General features: G+C 40.5%; 1 protein-coding gene across 1 annotated transcript; it reads right to left on the bottom strand.

Annotated features, from left to right (window-relative positions):
* Positions 1-7,437: 7,437 nt before the first annotated feature.
* On the bottom strand, positions 7,438-9,711 carry LOC137707734 (uncharacterized; the record flags this gene model as incomplete). The annotated part of the gene is made up of 2 exons (XM_068446644.1): positions 8,983-9,711; positions 7,438-8,145 (listed from the first exon to the last, which is right to left on the bottom strand). Coding segments are annotated over exons 1-2 (1,317 nt in total), but the record flags the coding sequence as incomplete, so codon positions are not given.
* Between the last annotated feature and the right edge of the window lie 2,423 nt (positions 9,712-12,134).

Here is a 12,134-nt window from a genome sequence, read left to right as displayed (position 1 = left end):
CTCCATTCCACACTTCCATTCCCCCAAACCAACTATCCTTAGACCTTATGCTACAATAAAGAGGAAGAGAAGAGGGCCTAAACGTTCATACAATTCAAGTTTGAGTTGTTGGAATGTTTAGGTGTTTCTTTGATTTCAAAGTTTAAATTCAATTCTCTTTGTTTTGTACGTATGAGGAATGGAAGAGAAGAGTGCCTAAACGTTCATACAATTCAAGTTTGAGTTGTTGGAATGTTTAGGTGTTTCTTTGATTTCAAAGTTATAATAAACTAAACCCCCTTTAGCTAGGGGGTGATTCGAAATATATGTTTATGCTTGCATTTTGATTTGATTACTTCTAATTGCGTTTCATAAGTTGTGGTTCAATTTGTTTAACCGTTTGATTGATAACTTATTTATGTATGTTTATTGAGAGTGTACACTTAATTTTCATGCATGAATATGACGCTAGAATATAAGTGAGTTTCACCTAATAGTTACGAACTTATATTCACAAGTAGTGGAGGTTGCTTATAAACAATCGCGTTAAATGAATTCTTGGCATAAGTTTCATGCGTATTCCATAGTAACGAATGCCTCGTCAACACTTAAAGTTTTCATGATGCTTAATGATTTTTTATTGTATCTTTATTGTGCTTTTCACGTAAAGGACTTTTGGAGAATGTTGTGAATTGCGTTGCGCTAACCCATCCAATTCATTAACTTAAGGAAAACTTGACGGTTAATTTAAGCGGACCTAATTGACCCGGGGCGTTGAGAATTAATGATTTGTTGAAATGCAATTGGAAATCGTTTTATTATGCAAGTATAACATATGTGGAGATGAACCCCGTAGCTAACTTTCCATCCATTCAATTCCATCCATTTGTTCTTTCTTTTCTTGTTTCTGTTTTCATGTTTAATTTAACTTGTTATTCAATTATGTTAAACATGTGAAACTAATTTCTTTTAGTTAGAAGCGAATTTGAAGCCATGGACATATGTTGGTTATGATTTGATTTACTCCAGTTATGAATTCATGAACTTTAGATGTGGGTTACTTTCCTGTTTTGATTAAGAACTTGTTTATGTATGTGGGTTGAGGGTCGACACTTAATTTGCATGCCTAAAACTTGATGCTAGGATATAAGGGAATTTCACCTAATCGTTATGAACTTATATTCATGAGTAGTAAAAATCGCTAGTCACGATTGTGTTTAGTAAACCCTAGGCTGGATTAACATGCGTATCCCATAGTTATGAATGCCTAGTCGATGTTTATGATTTCCGTTGAACTTAATGATCTTTGTTGAATGTCTCTATCATGCGTATTCCATGTGAGAGACTTTGATTAGGAATAATTTGGTTGTAATGCGTATCCCATTCAATCCAATGAATCTAGGGAAATCTGAAGGTTAATTTAAGCGGACCTAATTAACTTGGAGCATTGTCATTCATCGTTTGTTGAAGTCATAACTGGGAGTCAAATTATATGCTTATGTTCATGTGTGGATAAGGAACCCTCTAACTAGTTTTTCATCATTCTATTTTATCAATTTCGTTTTTATAATCTGTTTTAATTAGAATCTGTGCATTTAGTTTAAATTCATCGAAAACCAATCCCCCATTTATTTTAAAGTGTTAGATTAGTTAGAAATACATTTAGCTTGTGCTTATAAGTATTTTGATTCATTTTGTTTCCCAAATTCGTCCAAAGTACTCAAGGTGCTCAAAACTGCCCAGAAAGTGTTTTTTTTAGTTTCGAGTGCTTTGGGTACTGTTTGAGTCTTTTGGTTTGTTTTAGTGTTTTAAAGTTTAGTTTTGCAATGTTTGAGTCTAGTATAGTATTTTATTTTGTGTTTTTACGTTTTTGAGTCAAATCCAAGTGATTAACAATCCCTCCTAATCCCCGGTCCAGAACGATCCCTACTTATACATATACTACAATTTGACGAAAAGAGGGTTTAATTTGTGTGCGTATAAATCTCGCATCAGTTTCTGCCCATCGTTGATTTTCCTTTGTGCTACTTCTTGAACTGGGCAGCAGGATGGTTCTTTTGGTCTCCCCCGAAGGTCTGAGCTTTCCCCCTTTATCTGTTTCTTTGTTCAATCTTTGCAGGAGTGGTCCCTTCTCTGGAAGTGTATCAACCGTTGAAGATGACTACTCGAGAGCAACGCTAGGTAAGCAATCAGGAATAGGTTTCAGGCAGTTGGCTCAAGATCGGAAGACTGACTCCAAGTGCCGGCTGATTGCTTCTTTCACTTTGCCATGCGAGTAAGAACAAGGACAAAGAAAAAGACAGGGAAAGAGCATGATATGAGATACTTTTGCTTTTGACCTTTATGATATGAGATACCTTTGCTTTTGAAGAAGCGGTGCATGAATCAGCACATGCATTTCCTCCTGGGTCATCTTTACTCCAGGCGTCTGGTATCATCTTTGGGGAAGAAGAAAATTTTTAGTAATTCAAAAGGCTTTGCTGGGAGTGCGCCCTCAGAGGTGAGAGAGAGTTGGTGGGCATTTTCTTCAAGTCTGCCTTGCCATAAGAGATGAAGGTCGACAAATATAGGGATTTTCTGAATAGAAAGTGGTGGTACTGCTTTTTTACCCTTTGTCGACAGACGTCTCTTCGATTTCTGAACGAACGGCTCTTCGATTTCTGCATGGCAAAAGTAGTCACGGGTGCGGCTCTTTTGACAAAGCTGCACGCGTTTTCTGAAAAGCAGAGAAAGCGTTGCCGAACTTTGCGCTTGTCGGCTAAAGACGTGTAATTGAGATGATGGCCTCCACGTGTTATCAGCTTTGTCAGATATCTTTTGACAAAGCTGAGCGCGTTTTCTGAAAAGCCGCGAATGCGTCGTCGAAATTTGCGGAGGAAAATCCGGATCTCTGAATCGGTGGACGCGTCGCCATGGCTTTTTATGGAGCTATCGATCACCCCAACAAATACACTCTGAAGAAATCCCATTCTTGAAAAATCGACTCCGGCCCTTTGAGAATTAATTCCATCCACCCCTTGAACACTTTTGAAAAAATGGCAAACTCATCGAACCTTAGCTTGGAATTGAGCCTTAGCAGTGATGCGGGCGCGCCGCGTCAAGGTAACGTATGGCGCCCTTCTTTCTTTTCTTCTAACGGTCCTCTCACAGGTGAAGACTCCGTGATGCAGGACGCCATAACAGCTACAATAGTAGCTAGGAACCTCCTCACTCCGAAAGATAGTAGGCTGCTGTCAGGACGGTCCGATGAGTTGGCCGTTCAAGAGTCCCTCGCACTTAGTGTTCAGTGTGCGAGTTCTGTGTCCAACATGGGCCAACGCCTGCTTGCCCGCACCCGTCAGGTGGAATCATTGATGGCAGAGGTGGAAAGTCTCAAGCAGGAGATCCAGCAGCTGAAGTATGAGAATAGAAGTTTGCACGTGCTTGCAAACAACTATTCGACGGGCATGAAGAGGAAGCTTGATGAGCTGCAAGAGTCTGAAGGTCGGATTCACAGTGACCGTCAACGGTTCTCGTCTTTCCTCCAAAGGCACCTTTTTCCTGGCTCATCCAGCGCTTGGCCAAGTATTGAGGCCTGGAATGCTCTATCTTCGATGCCTCCCGCTCCGATGCCTTCTGTTCCTACGCTTTCCGCTCCGATGCCTTCTGTTCCTACGCCTTCCGTTCCTACGCCTTCCGCTTCAAGAGTAAAGCCACGTAGTGGGGCCTCAAGCAAACAACCTTTATGAAGCATCATCTTTCTTTGTTTAGCACTGCCTATCAATAAATCAAACATTTTCTCAATGTTACAATCATAGACTCACACAATTAATAAACAAACAAACAATAACAACTAAACAACCTAACAAGGCAGAAACGAAATAGCAACAAAGAAAAGATTTTTTTTTTTTTTTTTTTTTTTTTTTTTAAATTTTTATCAAATTTTCGGAGTTTTATACCAAGACACTATAAAACACACTAAAACACTCTAAAAACGCTTAAAACAGCAAGAAACCACATTCTAAGTGAAAGGTGAATAAATCCCACGAAATTCATGCAAATACAAATTGTTTACCCCCCCACACTTAAATCAAACTTTGTCCTCAATGTTTTAAGCAGAAAGTCACAACAGAGCAAGCAAATAAACAAATACGAGAAAGAAAGCAAAGTAAAGGCAGTAAAGAAAAAGAAAGGAATAAAAATAAGTCTCTTAAAGGGGTTTCCAAGTTCTTCTCTATTCGGATGCATGGGTTGCCTCCCACGAAGCGCTTTCTTTTACGTCTTGCAGCCGGACGGTACCTCCGTTTAAGCTTGACTAGGTTCCACGGCATGGAGGGGTACCTCCTCCACGACATGCTCCTCAAACATCTCGTAATAGGGCTTCAACCGATGCCCATTCACTTTGAATTCTTGCTGCGTCCTTGAACTTTTGATTTGCACTGCACCATGAGGGAAAACATTAGTAACAACAAACGGGCCAATCCATTTAGAACGCAACTTACCAGGAAACAACCGTAGGCGAGAGTTGAAAAGTAACACTTTCTGCCCAACTGTGAAGGTCTTGGTTCGAATCATTTTATCATGGAATGCTTTGGTCTTGGCTTTGTACATCCGGGCATTCTCATAGGCTTCATTCCGAATCTCCTCAAGTTCATTCAATTGGAGCTTCCTATGAACTCCCGCTGCATCTATGTCCATGTTGAAAATCTTCACGGCCCAATGTGCCTTGTGCTCTAACTCTACGGGCAAATGACATGGCTTACCATAGACGAGCCGAAAAGGTGACATCCCAATGGGTGTTTTGTATGCCGTACGATATGCCCACAGTGCATCATCTAAACGTAAGCTCCAATCCCTCCTTGTTGGTCCAACGGTCTTCTCCAAAATTTTTTTGATTTCTCGGTTAGACACCTCGGCTTGGCCATTTGTTTGAGGATGGTAAGGTGTAGAGACCTTATGGTTGACATGGTACTTTCTTAGCAACGCCTCAATGGTCCGATTGCAAAAGTGAGACCCTCCATCACTTATGATTACTCTCGGCATTCCAAACCTAGCAAAAATGTTAGTTTTCACGAAATCTGCAACCACCTTAGAATCGTTAGTACGGGTGGCTTTTGCTTCCACCCATTTAGAAACATAATCAACGGCTAGTAAGATAAAAGTGAAACCATAAGATGGAGGGAAAGGGCCCATGAAATCAATGCCCCAAACATCAAAAATTTCAACATTAAAGACAGGGGTTTGCGGCATTTGGTCCTTGGTACCTATGTTACCCATTCGTTGGCAACGATCACAAGACATACAAAAGGTTCTAGCATCCCTAAATATAGTCGGCCAATAAAAACCACACTCTAGAACCTTGAGGGCAGTGCGTTGTGTGCCAAAATGACCACCACATTCATATGTGTGACAAAAGCTTAGAATTGAGTGAAATTCAGAATCATGCACACATCTACGTACAATTTGATCTGAGCAATACTTCCACAAATAAGGGTTATCCCAAACATAGAAACGTGCATCATTTTTAAGCTTATCACGTTGGTGCTTGTTTAGTTCATTTGGAATTTTTTTAGCCACCAAGTAATTCACTAAATCTGCATACCATGGTTCACTTACCTCAATGGATAGCAGCTGCTCATCGGGAAAAGTTTCAGGGATAGGTACGGCATGTTCATGCTCCTCGTGGATCATTCGGCTTAAATGGTCAGCCACTACATTCTCGCTTCCTTTCTTATCCCGGATTTCAATATCAAATTCTTGAAGAAGAAGAATCCAACGGATAAGCCTCGGCTTTCCTTCCTTTTTCGTGAGCAAGTACCTCAAAGCTGCATGATCAGAATAAACGATTACTTTAGTACCAATTAAATATGAACGGAATTTATCTAAAGCAAAAACCACAGCTAGAAGTTCTTTTTCCGTCGTGGAGTAGTTCAATTGGGCATCATTGAGAGTCCGAGATGCATAGTATATGACATGCGGCCGCTTGTCTCTTCTTTGTCCTAGAACAGCTCCTAATGCATAGTCGGATGCATCGCACATGAGCTCGAACGGAAGGCTCCAATCTGGAGGTACAATAATGGGGGCCGAGACTAGCTTCTCCTTGAGTTGGTTAAATACCGAATTACACTCTTCATCAAACTTGAATGGCACATCTTTTTGAAGCAATCGGCAAAGAGGGTTGGACATCTTGGAGAAGTCCTTGATAAAACGCCTATAGAACCCTGCATGGCCAAGAAACGAACGTACCTCTCTAACCGAAGTAGGAGAGGGTAAGTGACGTACAAGGTCTATTTTCGATTTATCTACTGCAATTCCTTTTTCTGAAACAATATGTCCTAAAACTATACCTTGTTTCACCATAAAGTGACATTTCTCCCAATTCAAGACAAGGTTAGTTTCAACACATCGTTTCAAAATTAAGGTCAGATTATCCAAGCAATTATCAAATGAACTCCCAAATACACTGAAATCATCCATGAAAACCTCAATGATCTTTTCAACAAAATCGGAAAATATACTTACCATACACCTTTGGAAAGTGGCCGGTGCGTTGCATAAGCCAAATGGCATGCGACGATAAGCAAATGTTCCAAAGGGACATGTGAATGTGGTCTTCTCTTGATCATCCGGGGCTATCACAATTTGGTTATATCCAGAGTATCCATCAAGAAAACAGTAAAAAGCATGACCGGCTAACCTTTCGAGCATCTGGTCGATGAATGGCAAAGGAAAGTGATCTTTCCTAGTCATGGCATTTAGCTTCCGGTAATCGATACATACGCGCCATCCAGTCTGAATGCGTGTAGGCACGAGCTCATTCTCATCATTCTTGATAACAGTTACTCCGGACTTCTTGGGAACGACTTGAACTGGAGAGACCCAACGGCTATCGGAGATAGGGTAGATCACTCCGCAATCCAAAAGCTTGATTATTTCCTTCTTCACCACTTCCATCATCGGAGGGTTGAGACGGCGTTGAGCCTCTCGAGTTGGTTTAGCCCCCTCCTCAAGAAGTATACGGTGCATGCATGTGGTAGGGTTTATTCCTTTAATGTCGGCCAAAGTCCACCCTATGGCCGTTTTGTGCTCTCGCAGCACCCTCACAAGCTTCTCCTCCTCCATTGCCGTGAGACTTGATGAAATGATGACGGGCAATGTTTCGCCTTTTCCCAAAAACACATACTTCAAATGGTCCGGCAACGGCTTAAGTTCAAGCGATGGTGCCTGAACAACAGAAGGTAGCATCTTAGTGGAAACTGAATTTGAAAGTGAGAGTGGAACCTTACCATATTGTTGTGGCAATGACTCAAGGGCTGCCACAACCTCAATTATTTCTTCACTAGAACCTATTGCAAAGAATTCCTCCTCCTTGTCATGGCCTTGCATTGGCCCAAATCCTTCATTTTTGCGCTCTATGGCCTTAGTGATGGTTGTTTCCAGGGCGTCCTCGTTCAATTCTTCAAGGTATACCTGCGCCAAAGAATCGATAACATCAATGGAAAAACAAGAATGGTCATCAACGGGATATCTCATAGTTTCAGAAATATTAAAATCAATCACTTCCCCATCGAATTCCATTGTCAAGGTGCCTTTGTATACATCAATCTTCGTTCGGGCCGTCTTCATGAATGGCTTACCAAGGAGAATCGGCAAAGATGTAGAATGGGCTGAATCCTCCATGTCTAGGACGTAGAAATCAGCCGGAAAAATTAAATGGTTCACCTGCACAAGCACATCCTCCAAAACTCCTTTTGGATACGCGTTAGAACGATCAGCCAATTGTATAATTACACCATCTTGTTTTAATTCACCCAAATTCATAGATGCATAAATAGAATAAGGCATGACATTTATGGATGCACCTAAATCAAGCATGGCATGTTCAAAACGATTATGTCCAATCACACAAGGAATCGTGAAACTACCGGGGTCTTTGCACTTGGTAGGCAGTTTACGTTGCAAAACAGCGGACACATTCTCGCTTACCTTCACTACCTCTTTGTTTGCCCTTCTTCTCTTTGTATTGCATAGGTCCTTGAGGAATTTAGCATACTTTGGAACCTGTTTGATTGCATCGAGAAGCGGTATGTTCACTTGCACCTTCCGGAACGTTTCAAGAATGTCCTTCTCGCTTTCTTCCTTTTTTTCTTGCATGAACCTGCGAGGAAAAGGTACATTGGGCAGATTAGGACGTGAAGTACATGAATTTGAACTTAAATTACCTGATTTGGCCGAGTTAGGGTGATCTGCCTCAGGTTGTGTCGTCTCTTCATCTACTTTCTGGGCAGATTTGGGATTGTTTGGCTCGGTCCCAACTTCTTTTCCACCCCTTAGGGTGATGGCCTTGGCGGATTCGAATCCTCCCTTTGGATTGACTGTGGTTGAGCTAGGAAGCTTTCCTTGCTCTCTAATCTGTCCAAGGAACTCAGAAATCTGCCCTATTTGTTTCTTCATATCCATCATCTCCTTCTCGTTATTTTCTATTCGGTTGTTTTGATTTTGCAACCCCTGCGAAATAGAGGTTAGTAATTGCATAGCTTGATTACTTTCCAAAGACGTACCTGAATGAGATGATGCCGAAGGTTGTTGGGATTGTTGGGGTGCATACGGCTTGTAATAAAAACCAGGGGGGTTTGGCCTAAATCCTCCTTGTTGGGCAGCTTGTTGTGGCTCCCTCCATTTGAAGTTTGGATGGTCCCTCCATCCGGCATTGTAAGTGTTCGAGTATGGGTTGTTTTGATTTTGTCCTTGGAAACCAATTGCATTGGCAGATTCCCACCCACCATTCTCGATTAGTTGAGGGCACTTGTCGGATGGATGCCCTTGAATTGAGCACACGCCACAAACTTGGTGTTCTTGTGCTTTTGGACCAATCACAACCTGAGAAACAAGAGAAGTAAGATTAGCAAGTTGTGATTGAATTTCAGAAATAGCACTCACCTCATTTACACTTTGTTGCCGTGGGGCTTCCCTTTGGCCCACTCCTTCATATTGTTGAGCGTTGAGCGCTCGGTTGGCTATGAGAATCTTGGCATCCCTTGGTGTTTTGTCCACCAATGCTCCTCCCGCTGATGCATCAACCATTTGACGTTCGATAGGAAGGAGGCCCTCATAGAAATATTGAAGGAGAAGTTCCTCCTTCATTTGATGTTGGGGACATGAAGCTACAAGGCCCTTGAAGCGCTCATAATAAGCCGGGAACGTCTCACCATGATTCTGTTGAATACCACTAATTTTCTTCCGTAGGAGAATCACTCTCGAAGTAGGGAAGAATTTCTCCAAGAAAGCACGCTTCATACTCTCCCACGAAGTCACAGTTCCCGGGGCTAGTTCGTAGAGCCAATCTTTGGCCTTGTCCATAAGTGAAAATGGAAAGGCCTTCATCTTCAATATACTCCCATCCACATTGACGGGGGTCATGCTCGAACAAACCACCTCGAACTCCTTCAAGTGTTTGTTGGGGTCTTCCATAGACAAGCCATGGAACTTCGGAATATGGTGTAACAAACTGGATTTGAGTTCAAATTCCTCAGTCTTCCCCTCTGCAGCCGTGGGGTATTGGATACAAAGAGGCAATGCATTATCCAAACCTGAGGCCGAAAGCTCCTTGATGGTTCTATTATCTGCTGCCATGGCTTGTTCTTCTTCAAAAATCTGATCCGTGGGCTTTTCTTCTACACCTACTTCGTCTTCTTCAAGCCCAGGTTGTGGTGGAGGTTGTGGTGGCTCTTGTTGACTCCTCGTTCTCCTCAAAGTGCGTTCAAAATCACCGTCAAAGTCGGAGATGTTCTCTATAATAGGCCGAGAGCGACGAGTCATACACAGTACCTAAAAAACAAGGAAACAAACAAACTAAGAATCTAAAATAAGAATGCACGAAAAAACAAAAAAAAAAAAAAAAAAAATATAAAAATAAAGACAAAGGATTAGCAAAGTTGCTAATCCCCGGCAACGGCGCCAAAATTTGATGCGAGATTTACTTGACACTCAAATTAAACCCTCGTTTGACAATTGTAGTAGAATGGATAAGTGAGGGATCGTTCTAGACCGGGGATTAGGAGGGCTTGCTAAAACCTTCTAAATTGACTTAAAAACATAAAAACTAAATTAAAATACTCTTAACAAGACTACTATGACTCAGAAAGGCTTTGAAAAACTCAAATTGTCTAAAACAATCAAATTGACTCAAATAGAAGCTAGAACTTGATTTAGACGAATTTGCAATTGTTTATGACTCCAAAAGCTTAAAGATACAAAACTAAAACACATACGAATGATTAAGATTTAACAAAATAGGGGGGGGGAAATTGTGGTTGGACGATATTAAATTAAAAAGACAGAATATAATTAAAGGCAAAATGTAAATATGAATGTGATAAAAATATGGATGATGGAATAGCCAAGGGGTTCTTCTCCACACATGTTACACTTGCAAAACAAAATTGATTCTCAGTTGGTCTTTCGATAAGTTGTGAAACTCAATGCTCCAAGTTAATTAGATCCACTTAGATTAACTTTCAGATTTCCCTAAATTCGTTGGATTGAATGGAATACGCATTACAACCAAATTATTCTTAATCAAAGTCCCTAACTATGGAATACGCATGATAGAGACATTCAACAAAGATCATTAAGTTCAACGGAAATCATAAACATCGACGAGGCATTCGTTACTATGGAATACGCATGAAACTTATGCCAAGAATTCGTTTAACGCGATTGTTTATAAGCAACCTCCACTACTTGTGAATATAAGTTCATAGCGATTAGGTGAAATTCACTTATATTCTAGCGTCATATTTATGCATGAAAATTAAGCTTGCAATCTCAATAAACATACATAAATAAGTTATCAATCAAACAGTTAAACGAATTGAATCCACAACTTATGAAATTCCAACCAAACGTAATCAATTCAAATTGCAAATATAAACATAGTTTCGAATCACCCCCTAGCTAAAGGGGGTTTAGTTCCTCATAACTTTGAAATTAAAGAAACACCTAAACATTCCAACAACTCAAACGTGAATTGTATGAACGTTTAGGCACTCTTCTCTTCCCTTCTCATACGTACAAAACAAAGAGAATTAAATTTAAACTTTGAAATCAAAGAAACACCTAAACATTCCAACAACTCAAACTTGAATTGTATGAACGTTTAAGCACTCTTTTCTTCCTCGTTGTTGTAGCACAAGGTCTAAGGTGAGCTTTGGGGATTATGTGAAGTGTTTTGGAGGGATGGGAAGTGGTTGGATAGTGGCTGCAATGAAGGAGAAAAACTGCACAGAAAATGGAAGGGGAATTGCGGCAATGGATGTGTATTTGTGTTGTGTGAAGTGTTGTGAATGGAAATATGAGATATGAATTGAATGAATGAATGCAAGGGTATTTATAGGAGTAGTGGAGGGAACATATGGTTGTTTGTTTAAGATGCAAGTGGCTAATTAATGATGGAAAAGTATGTGATTTAAAGGATGCAAAGTGAATGAATCATGAATCATTGTGGATGAAAGGTGGAAGTGCATGTGTTGATGACTAGGTTAGTGGGTGGAAATCTGAAAATGGCATATAGGAATGGGAGCTCACGGTTTGAATGTGTAAAGTGTGTGTGAATGCATGTGAAGATGCAATAAATAATGCATGTAGGGTTAGGAAATAATGAAGAAATGCATGTGAGATGTTTGGAAAGGAAATGGGAACCCATGGCAATGAAGTTGTTTTGTGTTGTGAATTATGATGAATGCATGTGAGTTAAAGAGGGAGAATGTGGTGAAATGATGAAGTAGGAAGGTGGAAATGCATGTGAGATGTTTGGAAAGGAATAAAGAATGAATGGTGGAAATGTGAGTGAATGATGTGCATGTGTGAGAATGCATGTGGAATTAAGAGGAGTATGGAAGTGAAATAAATGAATGATATGTTAAGTGATAAGTGAATGATATGTGGTGAGTGATAAGTGAATGGTTTGATAAGTGATAAATGAATTAGTTTAAAGGGCTAGGGTTTAAGTACATAGAATGGGCCTAAAATAGGTTGGTTTGTATGGCATAATGTGTTTGATTGGGCTAGAGCCATTGTTTTGTGTCTTCAAGTGCATACAAGGCCTTCAAATTCGTCCATCCTCTTGGCTCCATGGATAAGCTATCCAATCCATGCCCAAAAATGCTCCAAATGGC

Source organism: Pyrus communis, chromosome 11, assembly GCF_963583255.1.
Source record: "Pyrus communis chromosome 11, drPyrComm1.1, whole genome shotgun sequence".
Taxonomy (NCBI): Eukaryota; Viridiplantae; Streptophyta; class Magnoliopsida; order Rosales; family Rosaceae; genus Pyrus; species Pyrus communis.
Note: the sequence above shows the minus strand (reverse complement) of the source record. Positions and strands in the feature narration are given on the sequence as shown.